Here is a 25000-nt window from a genome sequence, read left to right on the forward strand (position 1 = left end):
CCCAGTCACTGTCCTGTCCAGAGATGCAATAGGACGGCTAATCGATGGTGTGTTCTTAGATTTCAGCTCCCTCGACGGGTCCTGCTGAGGACGCCCCACCTGCTCCACACATCTGCCCATCACAGGACAAATCGCACACGTGTCCCTGCTCGACTCAGCTGAAGGCCACGCTGGAAGTCCAGAAGAAGCAGATCCAGAACTCTGATCTGTCTGTCCAACAGATCCAGGCCTTTTTGGAGCCGCAGGAGGACGTTCATGAACCGCAGCATCTCCTCCCTCCAAAGACTCTGCTGCGATACGCTCAGCTGCTGGACATCGTCCGACCCTCGTGTAGGAGGTCCGTCTGCTTCACGAAAGGGTGAGTAACGGTGGTGAGCTGAAGCTAACAGCCCTGGAGGACCAGCCCCACCTGCTAGAGGTCAGCTGGTCCCCCCGAGCTGTGTGGTGCCTCTCAGGGTTCGGTTCACTCGGGTGATCGAGAGGTGAACTCTATCAATGGCTTTTCAGCTTCTGCTGGTGAAGTGGCGTCTTTAGGAAACCAGAACATCCGGCGGCGTGCGTCTGGTGGACTGGAGAGGCCACCAGCATGGTCTGTCTGGGTCTGGAGAGGAGGAGCTGCTCTGTTGAGGCTAAAGAGCGACACAGCCGAGCTAACGATGTTCAGGACATGCATGTGTGGAGCCAGCGCCTGCTCTCCAGACTTTAGCCCGGGTTAAAGCGGCCATGGCTCCATCATAGCCCGGGTCCATTATGGCCCAGTTAGACCCACACTGCCATTATACCCCCTGCAACAACATTCCATCGGGGTAATTGTTAGGGAACTGAGAATGCTAACTGCCTTCAAACACAGCCCAGTATCAGATTCAACCCACAAAGATCAAAGCTTTCTCCCACAACCCTCCGGAGACAGTCCAGCAAAACCCGTACGGTGGTGGACCACAGCGGTGGACCACGGCGGTGGACCACAGCGGGGCACCACGGCGGTGGACCACAGCGGGGCACCACGGCGGTGGACCACAGCGGTGGACCACGGCGGTGGACCACAGCGGTGGACCACGGCGGTGGACCACAGCAGGGCACCACGGCGGTGGACCACAGCAGGGCACCACGGCGGTGGACCACAGCGGTGGACCACGGCGGTGGACCACGGCGGTGGACCACGGCGGTGGACCACGGCGGTGGACCACAGCAGGGCACCACAGCAGGGCACCACAGCGGTGGACCACAGCGGTGGACCACAGCAGGGCACCACAGCGGTGGACCACAGTGGTGGACCACAGCAGGGCACCACAGCAGGGCACCACAGTGGTGGACCACAGCGGTGGACCGCAGCGGTGGACCACAGCAGGGCACCACAGCGGTGGACCACAGCAGGGCACCACAGCAGGGCACCACGGTGGTGGACCACAGCGGTGGACCACAGCAGGGCACCACAGCAGGGCACCACAGTGGTGGACCACAGCAGGGCACCACAGCAGGGCACCACAGTGGTGGACCGCAGCGGTGGACCACAGCAGGGCACCACAGTGGTGGACCACAGCAGGGCACCACAGTGGTGGACCACAGTGGTGGACCACAGCAGGGCACCACAGCAGGGCACCACAGTGGTGGACCACAGCGGTGGACCGCAGTGGTGGACCACAGCAGGGCACCACAGCAGGGCACCACAGTGGTGGACCACAGCGGTGGACCGCAGCGGTGGACCACAGCAGGGCACCACAGCGGTGGACCGCAGCAGGGCACCACAGTGGTGGACCACAGCGGTGGACCACAGCAGGGCACCACAGCGACGGACCGCAGCAGGGCACCACAGCGGTGGACCACAGCAGTGGACCACAGTGGTGAACCACAGCGGTGGACCACAGTGGTGGACCACAGCAGGGCACCACAGCAGGGCACCACAGCGGTGGACCACAGCAGTGGACCACAGTGGTGAACCACAGCGGTAGACCACAGTGGTGGACCACAGCAGGGCACCACAGCGGTGAACCACAGCAGTGGACCACAGTGGTGAACCACAGTGGTGGACCACAGCGGTGGACCACAGCGGTGGACCACAGTGGTGGACCACAGTGGTGGACCACAGCAGGGCACCACAGCAGGGCACCACAGTGGTGGACCACAGCAGGGCACCACAGCAGGGCACCACAGTGGTGGACCGCAGCGGTGGACCACAGCAGGGCACCACAGTGGTGGACCACAGCAGGGCACCACAGTGGTGGACCACAGTGGTGGACCACAGCAGGGCACCACAGCAGGGCACCACAGTGGTGGACCACAGCGGTGGACCGCAGTGGTGGACCACAGCAGGGCACCACAGCAGGGCACCACAGTGGTGGACCACAGCGGTGGACCGCAGCGGTGGACCACAGCAGGGCACCACAGCGGTGGACCACAGCAGGGCACCACAGCAGGGCACCACAGTGGTGGACCACAGCGGTGGACCACAGCAGGGCACCACAGCGGTGGACCACAGCAGGGCACCACAGCGGTGGACCGCAGCAGGGCACCACAGCGGTGGACCACAGCAGTGGACCACAGTGGTGAACCACAGCGGTGGACCACAGTGGTGGACCACAGCAGGGCACCACAGCAGGGCACCACAGCGGTGGACCACAGCAGTGGACCACAGTGGTGAACCACAGCGGTGGACCACAGTGGTGGACCACAGCAGGGCACCACAGCGGTGAACCACAGCGGTGGACCACAGCGGTGAACCACAGCGGTGGACCACAGCGGTGGACCACAGCGGTGGACCACAGCAGGGCACCACAGCGGTGAACCACAGCGGTGGACCACAGCGGTGAACCACAGCGGTGGACCACAGCGGTGGACCACAGCGGTGGACCACAGCGGTGGACCACAGCAGGGCACCACAGCGGTGGACCACAGCGGTGGACCACAGCGGACTATGGGTTTATTTAAAGTCACTAATCAGTGCTCGGCCTCCTCATTGGTCCCTCAGATGCAGGCACACGTGCACAGTTATCAATGTTCGTCCTTTTGGTCGGGGGAAATCTCTGGACCCTTGTCAGTTTTCAGAGGCCTAAAGTCTGAACTCGGGTCGTGTTTTGGATCTCTAAAGGATGCTGGGGTGCAAAGCGAGCCGCAGTAGAGCAGCCTGTCTCCCAGATGAGGCTGAAGCTGGTTTGATTGATCATCTGGATCACTGATCTGGGTTGTCTGATTTCTAGGTACCGGAAGTACGTGGAGGGAACGGGCTCAGTGCTGCAGTGCTGCCTGGACACATCCGTGAGTTGGAACTTCTCGTGGATTACCTCAGTCCTCTCATTGGCTAACCATTAGTCTTTGAAATGTAAATGTTTGCTCAGGTTTTCCTCCCAATGTGCATCACCTGTGCTCTCCATGGTCTGAAGGACACAAGTGGATCATAAAACACACCTTCTTTCTGCCCTTGTGTGACGTGCAGGTGGAAGATGTGTTTCCCAGTCTGGACCAGTGCTCAGAAGAGGAGAAAGTCCAGAGGCTGCTGGACCTGAAGCTCCGCTACTTCACCCCCAGAGAGGTGGCCAATCTGATGGGCTTTCCTCAGAGCTTCAGTAAGCCGAGTCCTGAATGAGTGAAAGTCTGGCAGGGTTAGGGTTAGGTTAGGGCTAGGGCTAGGGCTAGGGCTAGGGCTAGGGTTAGGGTTAGGGTTAGAGGTTTAGGTTAGGGTTAGGTTAGGGCTAGGGTTAGGGCTAGGGTTAGGGTTAGAGGGTTAGGTTAGGGTTAGGGCTAGGGTTAGGGTTAGGGTTAGAGGGTTAGGTTAGGTTAGGTTAGGTTAGGGCTAGCGTTAAGGCTAGGGTTAGGTAGGGTTAGGGTTAGGTAGGGTTAGGGCTAGTGTTAGGGTTAGGTTAGGGCTAGGGTTAGGTTAGGGCTAGGGTTAGGGCTAGCGTTAAGGCTAGGGTTAGGTAGGGTTAGGGCTAGGGTTAGGGTTAGGTTAGGGTTAGGGCTAGGTAGAGCCCTAATAGACCTTGATAGAGCAGCAGAGCCAGGAACACACTGGTGTCTGGTCCTGGTCTTTAGAGGCCGCTGATATTAGAACTGAGGGTGAGCGGCCCGTCCGGTGGTCATCTTCTCATTTTGACCCCCGTGCTCCGTAGAAAGCCCAAAGCAAAGCTAGCATGAGCTAGCATGAGTAGTGATGTCCACACTGAGAGAGGGTTATGGGCCTGGACATTGTCCCAGGTCTCTACATCTAAACGGCGTCTCCGTGTACTTTGCAGCCTTTCCAGAGTCCGTCTCTACCAAGCAGCAGTACAGACTTCTGGGGAACAGCCTGAACGTGGTGGTGGTGGCCAAACTTCTGCAGCTGCTGGTGACTCCAGAGCTGCAGCACAAAGACGGCAGACCCCATTGAGTCCTCTCATGGTTCCGGCCCTGCACAGCCAAGCGTCTGGGCCGGTGCAGCCTCCCATGTCATGTGACCGCTGAGCTTTGTCTTCACATTAAACTCTGATTTATTCTGACAAAAAGACGGAAGCTTCACACAGCGGCTCTTTATTTTATGCCACAACACACAATAAAGGTTTGAACAACAACAGAAGGGGGCGGCTTCAGCTGCTCCAGGTCAGTCTGAATCCTGAGGGCAGGGTGGCGGACTGAGCCTGGAAAACCACCAGAACTTCATGAGAAGAGGCTGTGAATGGAGCAATGTTGGTTTCCTGTACAAACGGCAGAGAAGATCCAGTGAAACCAAACATCCCAGACCTGATTTAAACACCATGTACACAACTAAACCCAATGAACTAGCGGCTGGCGTTGGCCCGCTCCTTTCTCTCCTCCTGCTGCTGCCCAGGGCACTGAAGGATGTCCAGATCTGTCCATCAGTGAGACCAAACAGTCCAACACAGAGAGACACCTCCTGGGTTAGGAGCGCTCCTCTGAAGACAACAACGCTAATGTCTGGTTGGGTTTTTGTTCATGTTGAGAAGAAGGAAAGAGGAGTAGAAGAAGACCCCCACTGAACTGAAGAGAAGGCTACGTGACTCCAGTTGCTGCTCCCAGCACATGGTGACCAGGAGGAGCAAGGGAAAGGACCAGCAACAAGGGCTAACAGCATTACGAACACCAGTACAGTAGAAGGATCTCTGGGAATCCCACCAGTTCATTTGACCTCCCGCCATCGGTAAGATACCTACCGCCCCACAGTACGGTCCAACGGGCTGGGAAGATGCGTCGGGGCCATCGTACAACTTCAGGTAGTTGTTCTGGCAACTTCCAGGGTCGTCGATGTAAATCTGGGCAAAGGTGACGGTCACGAGCCGGCCTCGCGGTGCTGTGATGCTCCATTCACAGTGGGTACTGTTGGGATAGGTCCCTGGGAAGTTGGGGCTTGTGAAGGTGCCGTGGTCTCCATAGAGAGTGCCGCCACAACCTAGCACACACGTCACATGCATTAGGACCACAGGATGTTCCAGTGAGCGTCACGTTGCTTCTTATATTTAAGAATATTTATACTTCTATGGGAACCTTGAGATGACTCCTCGGAGAGGTTTATTCCCTGTCTGGTAATTAGTCCCCAAACACAAACCTTCATTCATTTAACCACCAAATGGACAGAAAACTGGATGCAGAGTCAGAATCATGGTGGAAGGTGAACGATTCTATGCAACAAGCAAACAGCTGGAAACTAGTCACAACCAGTTTTGCTGTTGGATGCAAGCTAATGGCTTCTTACCGTGAGGAGACGATGTCCACGTGGCCTCGAAGCCATCTCGTGCCATTGAAAAATCACTCTTGAACCGCAAGTACAGGTGGTTGGACTGAGCAAAGATTGGGTTCGGGACGGTGCCGCCACACAGCCGGTCAATCAGCGGGGAGTCGGATGTGCTGCCGTTCCGGATCTGAGACAAGAGACCGTCAACAACAGGCGAAACAAGAAAATCCGCTGACCAATAAAAGTTTGGTAGAAGACGCATCACAGGACCGGCACGGACCTTTTGGTTACAGACTCTGACAGTCCTGGGTCTGAACCCCTGGTGACTCACCTGGGAGCTGTGCAGGGGTTAGGGGTTGGCGGTTAGGGTTAGCATTAGGGAGTTAGGGTTAGAGGGTTGGGAGGTTAGCATGGGGGGCTAGAGGGTTGGGAGGTTAGCTGTGGGGATTAGGGTTAGGTTGGGTTACAGTTAGGGTTAGCATTAGGGTTAGGGTTAGCAATAGGGGTTAGAAGATTAGCTGTGGGGGAGTTAGGACGGTGTCATGGTTAGGGTCGGGGTCGTCATGGAGACGTTCCAATGATTCAACAACTCTTTGACACAATATTTCTCTCCAAAATTGCGATTGATTGTTCAGTGATGGAATGATGGCGCTGAAGTGCAACGACTCACCTCCAGGTAGTCGTACTGGCAACTGCTGTGGCTCTCCAGGTCAAAGCTGTTGAAGAACAGGGAGATGCTGCTGTTCTGTGGCGCCTTCAGGAGGATGGTGCAGTCCACATCATGGGGGTAGACCTCAGGCCAGCCAGGACTCTTCAGGTAGCCGTACTCCTGCTCAAAGGTTCTGCTACAGCCTGACAACAGTAGGACCATTGTTGGAGTATCTCTACTCATAGATTTAATTCAGTTATAAGCATATATTCAACATTTGCACTCACGTTTGATTCCGTGAATATTTGTACTTACTGGCAACTTGGAATGTGAAATTCAAGCCATTTCCTGCCATAAAGGTGTCCGATTTAAAGTGCACAAGGACTGTCCTGCCATAGCTGTAGAAATCTACCGGGTGATCATCTGATGCACAGAACCGGTGCGACTGTCCATAATCTCCCTGGAAACACAAGAAGAATCCTGGGAATATGGAGGATATCATGTTTCCAAGAGGAGAAGAGAGCTAGCCGCCTGCTGGTGGACCTGAGGCCGCTGCTGCTTCAAACCTGGGGAACGAGCTGCTGGACCCACCGGCTACGGCGTCTCCACTCGCTTCATCAAGGGTGACTCGCTGATTTGAATGAAGCCTTCAATGAACCTCGTTTAACTTTAGCTGTCTGCAATCCCTGATCCCAAACAACCCTAACAGATCAAGAACCCGAGGGCTGACATTACAGCCTAACAAAGCTGAAGACAGAAAGACTTGTGAGGGACAGGAGACACGGTTGATGGTGGAAAGTGGACACCTGTTTGTTGCCATGACAATAAAGTTCAAGTTGTGAACGTGGGTGGTGGGGAGTGGACGGTCTGACTGGAGGCTGTCAGCGAGGGAGATGTTACGGATTAATGCAGCGCTCCGCCGAGGTGTAACACACATAAGGGTTAGGGGTAGGGTTAACCCTAACCCTGACCTGAACTCTAACCCTGACCCTAACCCTGACTCTAATTCTAACTCTAACCCTAACCCTAACTCTAACCCCAACCCCAACCCCTAACCCTAAACCTTAACCCTAACCCCAACCCTAAACTGAACCACTTTTCCCTACCCTTAACCCTAACCCCCAACCCTAACCCTAACCCTAAACCTTAACCCTAACCCCAACCCTAAACTGAACCACTTTTCCCTACCCTTAACCCTAACCCCCAACCCTAACTCTTAAGCCCAACCCCAAATCCACTCCTGACCCCAACCCTTCTACCAATCCTACTGCTTCTTTGAAATCCCACCTCCTTTCCCATCCCTAACCCTAATTCCACGGCTTCCTCAAATTCTAACCCTAAACCCAAACCACAACCCTGGTTGATTCTGCCCCCCCCTACTTTCTCCGGGACTGGTCTCGAGCCCTGACCAACAGCTGCTTTCCCCCTCCCTAGGGGGGGCCTTCATCTTCTGCAATCCCCTATCATTCCGATCAGTAGGCCAGTGCAAAAAAGTTTTATCCCAAACCCTGAACCCTAACCCAACCCTAACCCGCTGCTCCATCACAAATATGCTCATCGTGTCTCCTGCTTTCACAATTCGCCTCTTTAACTTTGGCCGGACCAATAAAATGCTTCTGTCCCTCTTTAGGGTGATACTGAACTTACCACTGGCCAGTCCTTCATCTCCAGGTAGTTTGTGGAGCAACTCTGGCCGGACTGGAGAGCAAAAGTCTGGACTGATAACTGGATGGTTTCTTGTGGAGGAGCGTCAATAATCCAGCGGCAGGAGGTGAAATCAGGGTAGGCGTTGGGGAAGGAGGGTGAGCTGATGGCCTGAGCGCCGTATGTTGCGTTTAGGGTCCCCCCACAAACCACTGCAGGACAGTCAAACACATCACATCCTGGTCACTCACGTCCTGGTGTCACCTGCTCCTCCACAATATGTGAAACACACCACAAGGAGCAACTGGAGCAGATCTACTGCACTTAAGACACAACAAGACCCAAGACCCCAGAAAGCTGAAGATCTCTTACGTGGAACAGACATGTAGGTAGCATTGAAGCCACGTCTCTGCACTGAGCCATCACTCACAAAGTGGACCGTCAGAAGGTTTCCACTTGATATGAAATAAGAAGGAATGGATGTTCCACAGAAGGTTCCAACCAGAGGGAAGTGAGTGTTGTCCCCATCATACACCTGAGACACAGGGTTAGGGTTGGGGTTAGGGTTGGGGTTAGGGTTAGAGGGTTAGGGTTAGAGGGTTAGGGTTAGACGGTTAGGGTTAGAGGGTTAGGTGAGGGTTTGAGGTTAGGGTTGGGGTTAGAGGGTTAGGGTTAGAGGGTTAGGTTAGGGTTAGGGTTGGGTTAGAGGGTTAGGGTTAGAGGGTTAGGTTAGGGTTAGAGGGTTAGGGTTGGGGTTAGAGGGTTAGGGTTAGAGGGTTAGGTTAGGGTTAGGGTTGGGGTTAGAGGGTTAGGGTTAGAGGGTTAGGTTAGGGTTGGGGTTAGAGGGTTAGGGTTAGAGGGTTAGGTTAGGGTTAGGGTTGGGGTTAGAGGGTTAGGGTTAGAGGGTTAGGGTTAGAGGGTTAGGTTAGGGTTAGAGGGTTAGGGTTGGGGTTAGAGGGTTAGGGTTAGAGGGTTAGGTTAGGGTTAGGGTTGGGGTTAGAGGGTTAGGGTTAGAGGGTTAGAGGGTTAGGTTAGGGTTGGGGTTAGAGGGTTAGGGTTAGAGGGTTAGGTTAGGGTTAGGGTTGGGGTTAGAGGGTTAGGGTTGGGGTTAGGGTTGGGGTTAGAGGGTTAGGGTTAGAGGGTTAGGTTAGGGTTAGAAGGTTAGGGTTAGAGGGTTAGGTTAGGGTTAGAGGGTTAGGGTTGGGTTAGGGTTAGGGTTAGAGGGTTAGGTTAGGGTTAGAGGGTTAGGGTTCAGTTAGGTTAGGTTAGGTTAGGTTAGGGTTGGGGTTAGAGGGTTAGGTTAGGGTTGGGGTTAGGGTTAGGTTACCACCACATATACATTGCTAAACTATAAGGCTCGTTCAGCTGTAGCTACTTTGACAAAGTCGTAGCGGCACGTAGAAGAAGTCTCCAGCTCAAAGGAGGTGAAGGTCAAGTTGATTGCTCTGTTGACTGGCATTTCAATGACCCACAGGCAGTCCAGCCTGGGCTCGTACAGCCCGTCCAGGTTTGGATCAGGAGAACCAATCATGCCCATGGGCATGGACAGATAGCCTCCACATCCCTGCGCTGGACCTGCAGGTGATTCACACACACACACCCACACACACACACACACACACACACACACACACACACACACGCACACAGAGACACACACACACACAGACAGATTTCTTCTTTGTCAGTTTGAAAACAGCCTCATTCAGAAGACAGTGGCTATTTAGAAGTTTACAATATTTACATGTCCCATATTTACATTCAAGCAACTTATTTTACAAGTTTCATTTTCAAAACCACCACGTGTTGATAAAAGAAGAACCAAAAAAGGAAAGATATTTTATGTATTAGCATGGTTGATAAGTGTGATTAGCACAAGCAGGGATCAGCCGCCGGTCCTGGCTGGAATAACCCAACATCCTATCAATGCTAAAGTAAGGAAGAACTGATCCACTGGGCCATGAGGAGAAAGATGAGCTGGGAAGGAAGGGAAGTAAACATTCGGCTGTTTATGTGTTAATTGTGAAATATTTCCTGGTTCAAAACAAATGTTATTTAGCATAAAAAACCCACTTCATCCTCCAAAAATTCAGGGTTAGCATAATACCTACCAAGAGTCTCGCTGTATGTAGCCCTCCAACCAATCCCGCTCACTGAGGCATCAGTCCTGAACACTATGAAGATGTGATTGGTGGAGGAGAGCAGATTAGGTGGCAGCACATCGCCACAGAATTTCCCAAGCAAAGGTGCAAAGGAATTCTGTCCATCGTACACTGCCACATAATCGTAACGACAGGAAGAAGATGCCTCCAGGTGGAAGGTATTAAACCTACAGACAAGACAAAGAGGATTAGCTGCTGTTCAGAAGTGTGAGGGAGATCAAACGAGGAAGCTGGGATGCTCACCCTAACTCTGACCCTAACCCTAACGCTGACCCTAACCCTAACGCTCACCCTAATCCTAACCCTGACCCCTAACCCCTAACCCTAACGCTGACCCTAACCCTAACGCTCACCCTAACCCTAACGCTCACCCTAATCCTAACCCTGACCCCTAACCCCTAACCCTAACCCTAACGCTGACCCTAACCCTAACCCTAACGCTGACCCTAACCCTAACGCTCACCCTAATCCTAACCCTGACCCCTAACCCCTAACCCTAACCCTAACGCTGACCCTAACCCTAACACTCACCCTAATCCTAACCCTGACCCCTAACCCCTAACCCTAATGCTGACCCTAACCCTAACCCTAATGCTGACCCTAACCCTAATGCTGACCCTAACCCTAACACTCACCCTAATCCTAACCCTGACTCCTAACCCCTAACCCTAACGCTGACCCTAACCCTAACCCTAATGCTCACCCTAATCCTAACCCTGACCCCTAACCCTAATGCTGACCCTAATCCTAACCCTAACGCCAACGCTAACCCTAACCCTGACCCCTAACCCTAACGCTGACCCTAATCCTAACCCTAACCCCTAACCCTCACCCTGACGCTGGCCCTAACCCTGACGCTCACCCTAATCCTAACACTGACCCCTAACACTAACGCTGACCCTAACAATGACCCTAACCGCTAATCCTGAAACTGACCCTAATCCTAACCCTAATCCTAACCCTGATCCTAATCCTAACCCTCACCCTAACCCTCACCTTCACCCTAACCCCTAATCCTAACCCTAACCCTCACCCTAACCCCTAATCCTAAACCTAACCCTAATCCTAATCCTCACCCTCACCCCTAATCCTAATCCTAACCCTAACAATGACCCTAACCCTAACTCTGACCCTAATCCTAACCCTGACCCCTTACCCTAACGCTGACTCTAAACCTGACCCTAACCCCAACCCTAACGCTGACCCTAATATTAACCCTGACCCCAAACACTAACGCTGACCCTAACAATGACCCTAACCCTAAACCTCACCCTCACCCTAACCCTAACCCCTAACCCTAACCCCTAACCCTAACCCTAATAATAACCCTCAACCTAACCCTAACCCTAACCCCTAACCCTAACCCCTAATCCTAACCCTCACCCTCACCCCAATGGAACAGATGATGATGGGAGCAAGGAAGAGGCAGTAAGCTCTATGAGGAAGAAGATTGACATTTAAAAGCTGCTTTTACAACTACGACAATATGTCTCCTTCTAATCCAACTACAGTAGAGTGCTGCTCTCTGAAAATGCAGACTTTCCAGGAGGGGGGGTGAAGGGCCAGAGCCTTTAGCTATCAAGCCCCTGTCCTTTGGAACCAGCTCCCAGTCTGGATCCAGGAGGTGGACACTGTGTTCAGCATTTAAAACCAGACCTAAAACCTCCCTTTCAATAAGGTTTCTAATTAAGGTGAACAGAGAAATGCTCAGTTATGCTGCTACAGAACCAAACTGTGTATTATAGTGGGCTCCTATAACACACCTCTACACCCGCGACTCTATCCTATAGCCTTATTTATTAGGGTTAGGGTTAGGGGTTAGGGTTAGGGTTAGATTCATGGCACATAACCAAGCATCTTGCTGTTGGAGCCTGTCTTATTTCCTTGCTGATTCCTGATACGGTCCATCAACATCTGAGGGTCAAGTGGCCCAGAGCTCCATTTGAGGACATCTGAAGATCCACCTGGGCCCATGGACAAATGCTCATATAGGGCCTTGTGATGAACGTTTGACTCATCCAGGGGGGACCTGCCTTCGCATTGTGGGCCCTCCCCGTGACTCCGAAAGGGATAAAGTGGTTAAGAAGATGAGACGAGATAAATATAATGGTGATCTTCTCTGGACATGTGTCCTTCCCAGGCAGAGGGATCCCTCATCTGTGTCTCTCCTCCAGGTTTCTCCTTTATCCCTAAAAGGCTTTTCTTGACCTAGTTTGAGGGTCTAACACAGAGGGGGTCACAACTGTGCAGACTGGGAAACCTTCTGAGGCAACCCTTATCTGTGATTTTAGGTTCTAAACAGGTGCCAAGGTACTCTTAATCAAGGTACGGAACCCCCAAACGCTTGCCTCGGGCCGCCAATGAGCTGGTCCCCCTCTGTCTTACCTGAGATCCACCACTCTGTTAGCTGGGACCATGATGTGGTAGGTACAGTTGATGTTGTGGTGGTAGTTGGCCATGGACAGCGTGGGACTGCTGACGGTACCTGCGGTGCTGTTGAAGAAGCCACCACATGCTGTGGAAACGCAAACATTCCATCAACGCCAGCACAGTTGGTTTGGCTGGATTATCTACTGAGAGTGCACGCTAGTTCTAGAGTCTGGGAGCAAATGTTGCACCAATGCTAGCTTCATCATGAAAATAGAGAATACATAGAGAAGCTGCTAATATCTGTCCCATCTGTCACAGCTGCAGTAGCAAAATAGCAAACACTGGTCAAGAGGAACATCTCCGCTTCTATCTTCATTAGTCTTCCTTCGTCTAAAGATCAAGATCTTTAATGGCCCCGTCTTGAACTTACGAATGGCTCTGTATTCAGCCATGAAGCCTCTGTCTGTGATGACAGAGTCGGAGTAGAAGTGCAGCAGCATTGGGCCAAAGGTGAGGAACGGGCCTGGGACAGTGCTGCCACACAGAGTAGCAAGCGGAGTGTTCCGAGAAGCCAAGGTTATGGAGGTAGATCTGTCACCCCATCATAGAACGCAGCTGTGAATGTGCTAGGAAAACAAGTCCAACATTTTCTTATAGAATAGAATTAAAAGGTTCCATCACGAGAACCTTGCATTCAAATGTTGAGCTCATCCTCTTTGTTTCCAAACTTGCCTTCGACCTTAAAGACCTGAAAGGTGAGGACGATTACGTCTGTTCTCCAGCATCCACGATGTAGTACAGCTGGAACCCGTCAGGATAGTTGGCTGGATAGTTTGGAGAAACCACTCGACCACTGGAGGCTGTGAAGTTTGCTCCACACCCTGACAATCACAACAATGCAGAGCTGGTCTGTCACTCCTCAAGGAACCCTAATGAGGCTGCAGCAGAGTTCAGGGGAACGAGGGCCTCGGGGGAAGGTGCCAAGCACTTTTATTGAGGAGCCCACTGACAGCCTTCATGTTTCCACCAGCATGGGTGTCCTCACACTGCGGCCTTCTTACTGGTGCTGAAGGTGGCTGAGAATCCTTTTCCTGTGGCGTCACTGCTCTGGAATCGACTTGTGATGATGTTATACGGAGCGAGGAAGGGACTGGGGGCCACTGAGCCACAGCCCGAGGACAGCAGTGCTTCAGGGTGTTTGACTCCGGCTGACCACATCTGCCAGGAACAACCCAAGAAGTGTATTTGTTTGGATGTGTCACTGCGTGTCCGCCGTTCTTGTGCCGTACCTTGACGTAGCTGTTCAAACAGACGCCGCTGCTGTCTGGAATCTGGAATTCCTCATCGAAGCTCATCTCCAGGTGAGTTCCCCTCATTGTGCTCTATGATTTGCCAGGAGCATTCTACATTGGCTGGGAAGTTCTGGGGATAATTTGGAGACTTGATGGATCCCACATCAGCATGAATGGTACCACCCAACCTGGTGATAGATAGAAACAAGAATTCTTGTGATGATTATTATTTTAGATGCTTTAAGGTCTTTCAGATGTTGTGGCCTTATGAACACTTATGTACAGTATGTCTGTAAAGATACCACAGCTGGAGCCCCACCAAGGTTGTAAAAACATCTCAGAGACGATGAAGACAAATGGAAAAAGCCCAAAGGGTACATTGATGAGGGAAAGTTTGAGGAAGTTTCAAAAGGGTGGAAGATGAGAATAATCTGGAGAGTGGTTATTATTACTATGTAATAGAGATCGTTTTCCGCATTAAGATGTGATAGAAATACACAGCGCTTGGTTGAAATGGTCTCTAAAGAGCCTTTCACATGACAGGAGCTTAGCAACTGACCCACCTGAGGAATCTGTAGACCAGGAAGCCACAAATCCTCCTCTGGACACACTGTGGTCAGCCAGGAACACTACAGCCAGCTTGTTGGAGCCTGACTGGATGCTTCCTGGGGAGCTGGTGCCACAGTACTGGCCTATGACAGGCGATCCAGGAGACCCTCCATTGAAGATGGTGACAGAGTCCCAGGTGCACGTTGAATGAGGCTCCAGGTTGAAGTAGCTGAAGGTCAGCTGCAAAACAATGAGCATCATCGTTCTTTTATCTGCAGCATCAGATCAAATGGACTGTGTTTAGAGGAGTTGGCTAATCCTCTCCAACAGCTGGAGTCATGTGATCATGGGAATCATCAAGCACCAACATTCTTTCAAGGTTTCTTCCTGTAAAGGGGAGTTTTTCCTGCACTTCAACCCCACCAGTTTGGATAAAATGTTCAGAGGAACTCACAACTCTCCATATAACACGTACACGTCCGGAGCACCAGAGAAACTACACCAGGCTGCTCTTTGTAGATTTTAGCTCTGCCTTCAACAGCCCTTCCCAAGTCATCGGTCACTTCATCTGATGCTGGATCAGGGAGGGAAAATCACACAGACAATCGTCCCTCATCTTTGTCCAGTTTTCAACCTTAACACCGGCTCCATGCCTACACATTCGTGTCTATAACTTTAAGTTCCTGGGGGTCTGAAAGCTGACATGGACTCCAAGCACCACAGGAGACCTTCTGAGGAGCTCCTGAACCGCTGCTGTTCAAGCTTAGAGCCTCTCAAAATACATTTTTGTTTGGAGGTCGAGTGGCCCAGAGCTCCATAAGACGAGAGGAGAAGGCAGGTAGGCCCATGGAGTTCTGTTCCATCACCAGAGATACCTTCTTCCATGGTGAAGACCTACTGTGATGGTGTGGCCTGCAGGAGCCTCCAGGAGCCAAGCGCAACGGCTCGGGCTGGGGTAAGTGTTAGGGTAGTTGGGACTGGATAACACCCCTCCTTCACCCGTTTGCAAGCCTCCACATTCTGTTTCAGAGGAGGATGCACATCAAGGATGACAATAAACACTTCTGAAGTTACATTTCTATAGCTCTACCCCTAACCCTACTACAGTAGATGAACAAAACTAACTGGATAACTAGGTCATTGTGAGTTAGGCTCACAATGATAGACGCTTAATGATACCAGAGAAAACCATACCAGAGAAAAGGTATTTAGCCATGAAGCCGAGATCTCCCTGGGAAGCATCAGTCGGAACTGAACCCACAGCTCTGGGCTGTGAACACCACAATGGGAACGTGGGAATGTTTTGTCCACAAAATCTGGCCAGTAGCTCCCCATCGGAGTCACCTGTGGGAGAGCCAAGCACAGGCAGAGCACATGAATCCACGCTCTAACGATGGTCACCAGTGACGTGGAGGAAGTGTAAGTTTTTATGTGGACAATGTCCACAGCAGGGACAGCAGCAGCAGCAGCAGCAGGACAGCAGCCCTTCCAAAAGTCCTGAAACATGGAGCTACTGAAACCTGCCCCCTCTCTCATTGTTTGCTTGCTCAGGCCAGACTCTCCAGCATTGGTCAATTTTCTGGGGTTAAAGCTGCCTGTTCCTGACTAGCTGATCTGTTCCTGACTAGCCTGTCCTGTTCCTGACTAGCCTGTCCTGTTCCTGACCAGCCTGTCCTGTTCCTGACTAGCCTGTCCTGTTCCTGACTAGCCTGTCCTGTTCCTGACCACCTGTCCTGTTCCTGATAGGTCCTGTCCTGACCAGCCTGTCCTGTTCCTGACTAGCCTGTCCTGTTCCTGACCATCTTGTCCTGCTTCTGAGCACTTGTCCTGTTCCTGACCAGCCTGTCCTGTTCCTGACCATCTTGTCTTCTGTTCACCAGAAGACGCTGACTGGGAGAGCAGCAAAGAGGAGATACTAGTCAAGAAAGCTCACCTAGAATTCCCCCAAAGACATGAGGGAGAGTCAGGAACCCTAACCCTAACTGGAAGGAGGCTATTTGGTCTCAAAAGTGGAGCTTTTTATGTCAGACTAGATGATACGTTTGGAGAACATCAGACAATGCACATCACCACAAACTGAGCACCATGTGCAGGTGGGCACCACGTGCAGGTGAGGGCACCACGTGCAGGTGAGGGCACCACGTGTAGGTGGGCACCACGTGGAGCAACATAATCTGAAGATGCTTCTCAGCAGCAGGTCCTGGAAGGCTTGTAAAGGTGGAGGGATTAAAGGGCTTGAAGAGGGTTTTCAGTCAATTATTCCTTCATGTATAAAAAGAATGAAATCGAAAAAACATCAGCCAGAATGTTTGACTCACCGAGGCGGAAGAGCAGGAAGTCTTTTTCACAGGTCTGATCGTTCTGCACGTGCAGGTCCTCCAACAGCACCACGATAGAGGAGTTGACGTGCTGGGGGTTCTCGATCAGCCACTCACAGTTCAGGTTGTGGCTGTAGTTGGACACTAAATATCCTGGAGAGCTGAAGTTTCCCCCAGCGGGCCTGTTCAGGACTCCACCACAGTCTGGAGAAAGATAAAACAGCCAAATTTGAAGGAAAAATGAAAAAATCACTGGGTTGCAACATCAAGAATTTATCCATTTAAATGTTCAGAGCTGCTCTGAGAAACTTTGACAGAGCGAAAGACAAATAGGAGTGTTGACGGTGTCAAGGAACTCCAGATTCCTAATGTCAGTACGGGGTACGGGTCAGTATTCTAGTCCCATACTACACCTACATGGACCCCATGAGGGGTGTGGGGCGCAGCAACCTTTGTTCAATCCTAATTTCAGCTGGAGCTTTGAAGCCCATGTGCTACTTCCAACGTAATGCTCTTGCCTGCAGGTTCCTCAGATGAGTACGAAGCCATAAATCCACCGTTGGATATGGAGGCGTCAGTGTAGAACACGATGGCCATGGTGTTGCCAGAGGAGTGCACCTGTGTGCCTTCAGCCACTGTACCGCAGAACCTTTGCAGTCGAGGAGCATCATCTGCCAACCCATTCAGAACCTCCAAAACAAAGACAAAAGGCTGCTGGCACCACTTTGTTGTTCTCATCAGTAAGATTTTGCTGAAATTCTAAACGTTTCTCAATGTGGAGCACAGAAGCTCAACCTAGCTTAAGTACAGTATAAAAAGGTAGCGATCTAAGATCTAAGGGTTTCTGAAGATGATTGGGTTTCTGAACATCAAGGCAACATCAACTCACGTCGACGTAGTCAAAGGCGCAGGAGGTACCAGAACCTTCTAGCCGCAGGGTCAATCAATGGTGAGGGTGATCCGACGGCCTGCTGAACCCTCAGCTCCCAGCGACACACCCGGCTGTGGGGGTACAGGTTGGGGTAATTTGGTGAGGAGATGGTTCCAGACGGAGCATTCAGCTCTCCCCCACAGGCTGCAGAGGAAGACACATTTGTTTTTACACTAGGAGAAATCCTTCCGACACTTCAGAAGCCTCGATTCAACCCTGACACTGAAAAGCCACATCCTGGCAGCTTGTGATGATTTACAGAAATAATCGTGTACGATTAAAAAAGCACATGTATATCAACTATGTTTCCAGTTGTGATTGATTGATGAACCTGGTCCCAGGTTCCTTGTTGATCAAACTGCTCCACCCACCGGTCGCAGCAGGGCTCAGCCCCTCCCCACGTGTCCTCGTGGACTTAATCATGGAAAGAGAGCCATGATTGCTGAGAATAATGGGCTTTAATGTTACTCACTGCCCTGAAGGCCTCATTTAGGTACTTCAATCCGAATGAAAATGTCTGATTGGATCAACTCTGAGCTGAGACCCATGAGAGCAACACTCTGGAAACCTTGACTGTACCTTCAACACTGGCCTCAAAGGCCAGACTAAAGCCTGCTGCGTTCCCACCGGAGTCACTGACGAACTGACGAAGGCAAAACTGTCGGATGTGTTCCACAGAGGCTGGAAGAGCACTGCCCACAGTGTTTGCCAAGCACATGTCCTAGAGGGAGAGGATTTCCGTTAGCAGCATACGGAACGTGTGCAATATCCTGATTTGTACTGCTGTTTCTGCACTGGAGATGTTTCTTGTTATTAGAAGTGGTTGTACCTGAAGCATCATATTCTCGGATTTCCACATAGTCTGCAGTACAACCTGGCGTGGATTGCAGAGTAAAGGTCCCAAAGCGGAGAGTGAGGTAGTGCCCTGTGGGTCCCACCAGGGACCACTCGCAGATGGAGCCATCGGGGTAGGTTTGATCCTGGAAGCCAGGACTGTGGATTTCACCACTCTGACCTATTGAAGGTACCTCGCAATGTCGCTGAGGGGACACAAATCCAAAATAACTTTTATCTGAGTAGGAGGTAGATGTTATAACCATGAAGCTAGGAATGCTTACAGTGGCCTGAAGAAAGGGTTTCGGACACCTTCAAGATACATCTTTCTTTAGTCTGGCCTACCTATAGAGAACTTGCCTGTGAAAACCACGGTGCGTTACCACTGGTTGTCGGTTCGAAACCTGAGCAGCATATGAGGATCCGGTAGACCGCTGAGTAGAGGGTCGAGTGTTGCCACACAGGCGGGAGACCACGGCAGCATTTAAGGTGGGGCCATCGCGCAGCTCCAGGTAGTAGTGTATGCAGCTGAGCCAACAGAGAGAGTATTATTGTTTATCCCCTAGATTATTATTTATAACACAAATGAACCCCAACATGTTAAACCTTTCAGGGTTTTATGGTTTCCCTTCAGGGTGAGAAGGATGACTGCTGTACCTGCTGGATGGTTCAATGTAGAAGTCATCCTCAAAGTCAATGCGGACAGATTCTCCATTGGCACATGTTACCACCCAAATACAGTCAATGTTCTGAGGGTAGTTCTCGGGGTAGTTGGGTGAAGTTATATAGCCTGGAAGGATCGTTATCATCCAGCTCAATAAAGCCTCCGCATGCTGCACAGAAACAACAGCAGAGGTTTAGCCAAGCGCGAGCGCTGACACTATAGAGTATCTATGTGAGTGGAGCCAGCCTAGATGAAGTCCAGGCACACTCCAGACACCCCCACCCTGCCCCACTTCTGAAGGCTTCTCCTCTTGACCTGGTGGTTTGATGATCATCTACTTCTGTAACATCATTCTGACATCTGAGAGCATTTCCACTTTTAGGTCTTTAAAGTCTCAGCGGTCTAGTTCCACAGTGTTGAACGGTGCCTTATTACGTGTATATTAACAGTTATATTAACATATTAACAGATACACAACGAGAACCAACATTTTGAAAGAGCTTTTTGGTTTCTGTTAATGTAAGTTATTGTTCATGCTGTTATGAAGAATAAACTGTGGAAGGAGCTGCCGTAGGGTTGGGCACAGTCTCCTCCTTAATTTAGCATGTAGCATGTAGCATTGTATTTAGCATCGTGCTGCTGATTGTTGGTGCTGGTGCTGGTCTGTTGCCCTGAGACAAAATTTGACCTTTAAAGTGGGCAAAGGTCGAAGTGGGTAAATACACAGAAGCTCCTCTGAAAGTGGCTCCGTCAGGACGAGTCATGGTCCTATTCATGGTCCCATTCAAGGTCCTATTCATGGTCCTATTCAAGGTCCTATCATGGTCCTATTCATGGTCCTATTCAATGGTCCTATTCATGGTCCTATTCAAGGTCCTATTCATGGTTCCTATTCAAGGTCCTATTCATGGTTCCTATTCATGGTCCTATTCATGGTCCTATTCCTGGTCCATGGTCCTATTCATGGTCCTATTCATGTCCTATTCAAGGTCCTATTCATGGTCCTATTCATGGTCTATTCATGGTCCTATTCATGGTCCTATTCATGGTCCTATTCATGGTGCTATTCATGGTCCTATTCAGGTCCTATTCATGGTCATATTCATGGTCATATTCATGGTCCTATTCAAGGTCCTATTCAAGGTCCTATTCATGGTCCTATTCATGGTCCTATTCATGGTGCTATTCATGGTCCTATTCATGGTCCTATTCATGGTCCTATTCATGGTGCTATTCATGGTCCTATTCAAGGTCCTATTCATGGTCCTATTCATGGTCATATTCATGGTCCTATTCATGGTCCTATTCATGGTCCTATTCATGGTCCTATTCATGGTCCTATTCAAGGTCCTATTCATGGTCCTATTCATGGTCCTATTCATGGTCCTATTCATGGTGGTATTCATGGTGCTATTCATGGTCCTATTCAAGGTCCTATTCATGGTCCTATTCATGGTCCTATTCATGCATGAAAAACGTGCTGTACCCTGACTGTGGGCTTCAAATGTGAGGCGGAAGCCGTTGCCCTCATTGAAGCATCAGATACAAAGTGAACGAAGAGATGATTGTCGGTAGTCTGAAGGAGGGGTGGAGGACTTGAACCACAGAGCCCGCGTCCCCAGCAGTGGAGACGAAGCATCTGGACCATTCCGACCTTCAGGGACAGCAGAAGACAATAAAAAAACATGAAAGTTTGACATCAAGAGTTGACGGCTGAGCTTTTATAAACTAATGTACAGCGAGAGACTCGTCTGTGGCTTTTATCGTTGTTCATATATTGTTTGAGTTGCATATTACGGTAATACACGGTAAATGTCACCTCTAGATAGTCTCCTGAGCTGCACTGAGTTCCATAGCCTTGAACTGGAATGGACTCTGGAAGGTGGCAGAAACCCTGAAGCCTGGTGTGACCATCACGTGCCAGCTACAATTCAGATGAGGGCGTAGTTCTGGGGGTAGCGAGGGTGCTGACTGAACCCCTGTCGACGTGAAGGAGGCCTCCACACCCTAAAAGGAATGAGCACCGTGATCACTGCTGTCTCTCACTGTCACGACTACAAGTGTGACAAAACCGTGGGAGCAGATAAAGGGAGAGCAAGTCCTGCTAAGGAAAGGCAGAAAGCACTTTCAATGTCTGTTTTCTTTTGTGGGGTGTTTGCTTGTGTTGTGTAACCTTTGGAGTAGGAGGCATTAAGCCTCGTCCACTAATGATGCTGTCGGAGGAGAAGTGGGAGGAACATTGAATCTCCTGATGAGTGGATGGAGCCTGGAGGGTCTCGACCACATACAGTAGCCAGCACAGGGGGACAGACTGCTTGGACCTGACAACAAACAAATACACACACATATATCAAAAAACTCTCTTCCCTCGCCCTCCCTGGGCGGTGCCTCCCTCCTTCAGACTTGGGTCCTCTACCAGAGGTCTGGGAGCTCTAAGGGTTCTGCCCAGGATCTTAGCTGTTCCTAGGACTGTGCTCTTCTGGACAGAGATCTCTGATGTGGTTCCTGGTATCTGCTGGAGCATCTACTCAGCTTGGGTGTTACTGCCCCTAGTGTCCCAATCACCACTGGGACCACTGTTGCCTTCATCCCCCACATTCTCTCCATCTCCTCCTTCAGCCCCCGGACTTCTCCAGCTTCTCCTGTTCCTTCTTCCTGATGTGCTATCACTTGGGATTGCTACATCCATCACCACCACTGTCTTCTGGTGTTTATTACCACCACGACGTCAGGCTGGTTGGCCACCACCATCTTGTCAGCCTGGATCTGGAAGTCCCACAGGATCTTGGCCTGCTTGTTCTCCAGCACTTTTCTCCACCTGGGACCCTGGGACCTCCAGCCCATACTCAGTGCAGATGTTCCTCTACACTACACCAGCCACCTGGTTACTGCCTGCCAACATCTTGCACCCTGCTGTGATGTGCTGGACTGTCTCAGGGGTATCTCCACACAGCCTCCACCTGGGGTGGGGTGGGGTCTGGTCTGGTCTAGTCTGGTCTGGTCTGGTCTGGTCTGGTGGACCCTGGTCTGGTCTGGTCTGGTCTGGTTGACCCTGGCCTCTATTGCTCTGGTGCTCAGGGCCAGTTCTTGTGCAGCCATGAGTGGAGCCTCTGTGCTCTCTTCCAGTCCGGCTTTTTCCAGCTCCTGGTAGGTTTTCTGGATATCAGCCACTTCCTCAATTTGTCGGTGGTCCATTCCATGCAGGGGCTGATCCTTCCATGATAGCCCCTTAGGCTCCTCCTCGCTGGGATTTTGTTATATATATATATACATTATATACCTGTATATATATATATATATATATATATGTGTGTGTGTGTATAAATTGATAGATAGATTTTTCACAACTCACCATTCTCTTATGACGAGGCTGTCCTAAGTAGCACATGGGGTAGTTTTCTATGTCCAAAGACAAGAGGTTCAATTCTACAATGGAGTCCTCAGAACGTATCAGCCAGGAGCATTCCAGGTTAGGAGGGTAGTTTTCAGGCCAGCCAGGAGAAAAGAGAAACCTGGGAGTATCTCCTGTTGTTACAATTCCACCACATGCCCCTAAGAGGAAAACACAATGTTCAGTCTTGCAGCTTTCTCGGTCTGCCTCTCTGCTGTCTCCCCTGAACTGTCATACGTTTGCAGTAATATGGCATTTATATGGGGAGTGGCAAGTACAATATCAATATCAATATCCTGCCCTTATAGGGTCAGGGTAGGGTTTTACACCCATATATGTGCCATGGGTGTATTTTGGTCAAGCAGCCCATCTCAAGGGTTAGGGTTAGGGTTAGGGTTAGGGCTAGGGTTAGGGCTCTTTAGCTGTCTGCCCCGGGAGGCTTGACTCCCAGTTTAGGGTTAGGGTAGGGGTTAGGGTTAGGGTTAGGGCTCTTTTGCTGTCTGCCCCGGGAGGCTGACTCCAGTTTAGGGTTAGGGTTAGGGTTAGGGGTTAGGGGTTAGGGTTAGGGTTAGGGTTAGGGTTAGGGCTAGGGTTACACATGACATCACTGAAGGTTTGGGCCACCTTGCAATGATTGCTATTACGTGTTATTAAAAAGCACCGTCAGTGTCTCCTTGGCAATAACAAAGATGGACAACCTGATTCAGAGCCACATAGATGAAGGGAATAAAACATAAGTGATTCAGGTTGTCATGGACCTCATGTTTGATTATGGAAGTTCTCATGTTCAGTCTGACCTGGTTCAATCGTGGGTGGTGGTCCAGAGTCCTGGACAGCAGTCCATTCCACAAGAAAGCCTTGTCCTCCCACCACTGTGTCTGACTGAAACTGCAGGGTCAGGGTGCTGGCAGAACTTCTCAGTGGACTGGGTCGTGCAATACCACAAAATGTTCCAAGGGGATAGTAATGACGCTGGGTCCATCAAATATCTAACCAGGATTGAAGGGATGGACAATAATAATGCCTGAAATTAGGCCCATGAGACTGGGATGAATAAACTTTTTGCACAGACTGTTCGATTGCTTTCTCTAACTGGTGCAACATCAATGGTTTGCTCAGTTGTGATGCACAGTGTCATTTAATGATTTAATTAATAATCCTCTTACTTTCAGATGGTCATAATAGCAGTCATACGCATCCTCTATGTCCATGTCCAAAAAGCGGATCTGAATGTAGGCGTCTCCCTCCACAGTAATGGTCCAGCGGTAGTTGGCATTGTTGGGATAGGTTCGAGGATAAAGTGGGGACGCTATTTGACCTGAATCCCCGGTCAGATCATTACCGTACACTGGGGAGCAATAAGGCAGGCAAGGTTAGATCTGTGGTTCATCAGAAAGATTACGGTCGGGGCAAGAGGGAATCATTATCGATTTAATATGTGGAATAGATCTGCTAATTACACAACAACAATAACAAGTATTCAGATTTTTTAAAGTTCCATGCTAAAATAAGCTGCAACCTAAGTTTAGGGGGGTTGTATGACATTTTTGTTAAGCTACACAGCTCTGAGAAAACACCATCCAGACTACTGCTGGGTCCCATTCCTGGTTCCAGCCTACCAAGCCTGACACATGTTTGGGACAAGAGAGGAATAAAAATGGTTGGAAACATTTGGATGTATTATTGGTCAGCAGTACCGGAGAACCTGCAGAACCAGGACGGTGGCTCTGTTATCATAACGCTATCTGCTTGATCCTGGATGATTTGTCTTGGGACAAGTTTTTAAATGTCACCACATTCACTCCAGAAACCTGAGGCACAAAGAACTGACGGGTGCTGGTGAATTCAGGAAGCAGGAAAAGACCAGAAATACCAATAGGACAAGGACCAACTCTGAGATCAACCACAGTGTTCCCCACAACACTAACCCTCCTAGTGGCTCTAAGTTATCTGAACACCAATCATGACAATAACAGCTACTCTCAAAACTTTAATCACCATTTTTTTTTGCATGTGTCCTGAATACGTCACTAGAAACAGGTCACGGTGAAGCTTTTGAGCTGTGTGCAACGTCCTGTCACGAGTCTTCATGAAGACACTCACAGTGTGAGAAGGTGGCTCTGAATCCAGCTCCACTGACTGATGCATCAGAAACAAACTTGATCCACAGGATGTGACCCGTCCACAGAGGTGTAGTTTGGTGGGGAGTGCACTTCCAGAGAAACAGCCACCAGAGGCCCAGTTGAGTTGCCCTCTCTTATTTCGAGGAAGTCATTCTGGCAGGCGGACCCCCATGCAAGGAAACTCACTGAACAGAAGACAGGTCGTTACAGAGATCATTTACATCCTATATACAAGACAACCACTAACCCACCGTAACCCATGACTCTAACCCACCCTAAACCATGACTCTAACCACCGGTAACCCGTGACCCTAACCCACCCTAACCCATGACTCTAACCACCCTAACCATGACTCTAACCCACCCTAAACCATGGACTTAACCACCGTAACCCGTGACTCTAACCAACCCACC

At 50.6% G+C, this 25000-nt stretch overlaps 1 protein-coding gene and 1 pseudogene across 4 annotated transcripts in view; one reads left to right on the top strand and one right to left on the bottom strand.

Moving 5' to 3' along the window:
• The window catches only part of LOC105419160 (tRNA (cytosine(38)-C(5))-methyltransferase-like), a 15091-nt gene extending 10616 nt beyond the window's left edge, over positions 1-4475 (top strand). Inside the window, exons 9-12 of one of the 4 annotated variants that reach the window (XM_029831853.1) lie at positions 60-358; positions 3195-3252; positions 3431-3560; positions 4227-4475. In XM_029831853.1, the coding sequence (XP_029687713.1) occupies positions 60-358; positions 3195-3252; positions 3431-3560; positions 4227-4360 (621 nt within the window). In that variant the 3' untranslated portion in view covers positions 4361-4475. Of the gene's footprint in view, positions 1-59; positions 359-3194; positions 3317-3430; positions 3561-4226 lie in introns of those variants that run through there. The other 3 variants (XM_029831855.1, XM_029831856.1, XM_029831857.1) reach the window with 3 other exon arrangements.
• A 19-nt stretch (positions 4476-4494) lies between these two features.
• Positions 4495-25000, bottom strand: part of LOC115248339 (cubilin-like) — a 41917-nt pseudogene continuing 21411 nt past the window's right edge.

The sequence above is a fragment of the Takifugu rubripes genome, unplaced genomic scaffold (genome assembly GCF_901000725.2).
Source record: "Takifugu rubripes unplaced genomic scaffold, fTakRub1.2, whole genome shotgun sequence".
NCBI classification, from domain to species: Eukaryota; Metazoa; Chordata; class Actinopteri; order Tetraodontiformes; family Tetraodontidae; genus Takifugu; species Takifugu rubripes.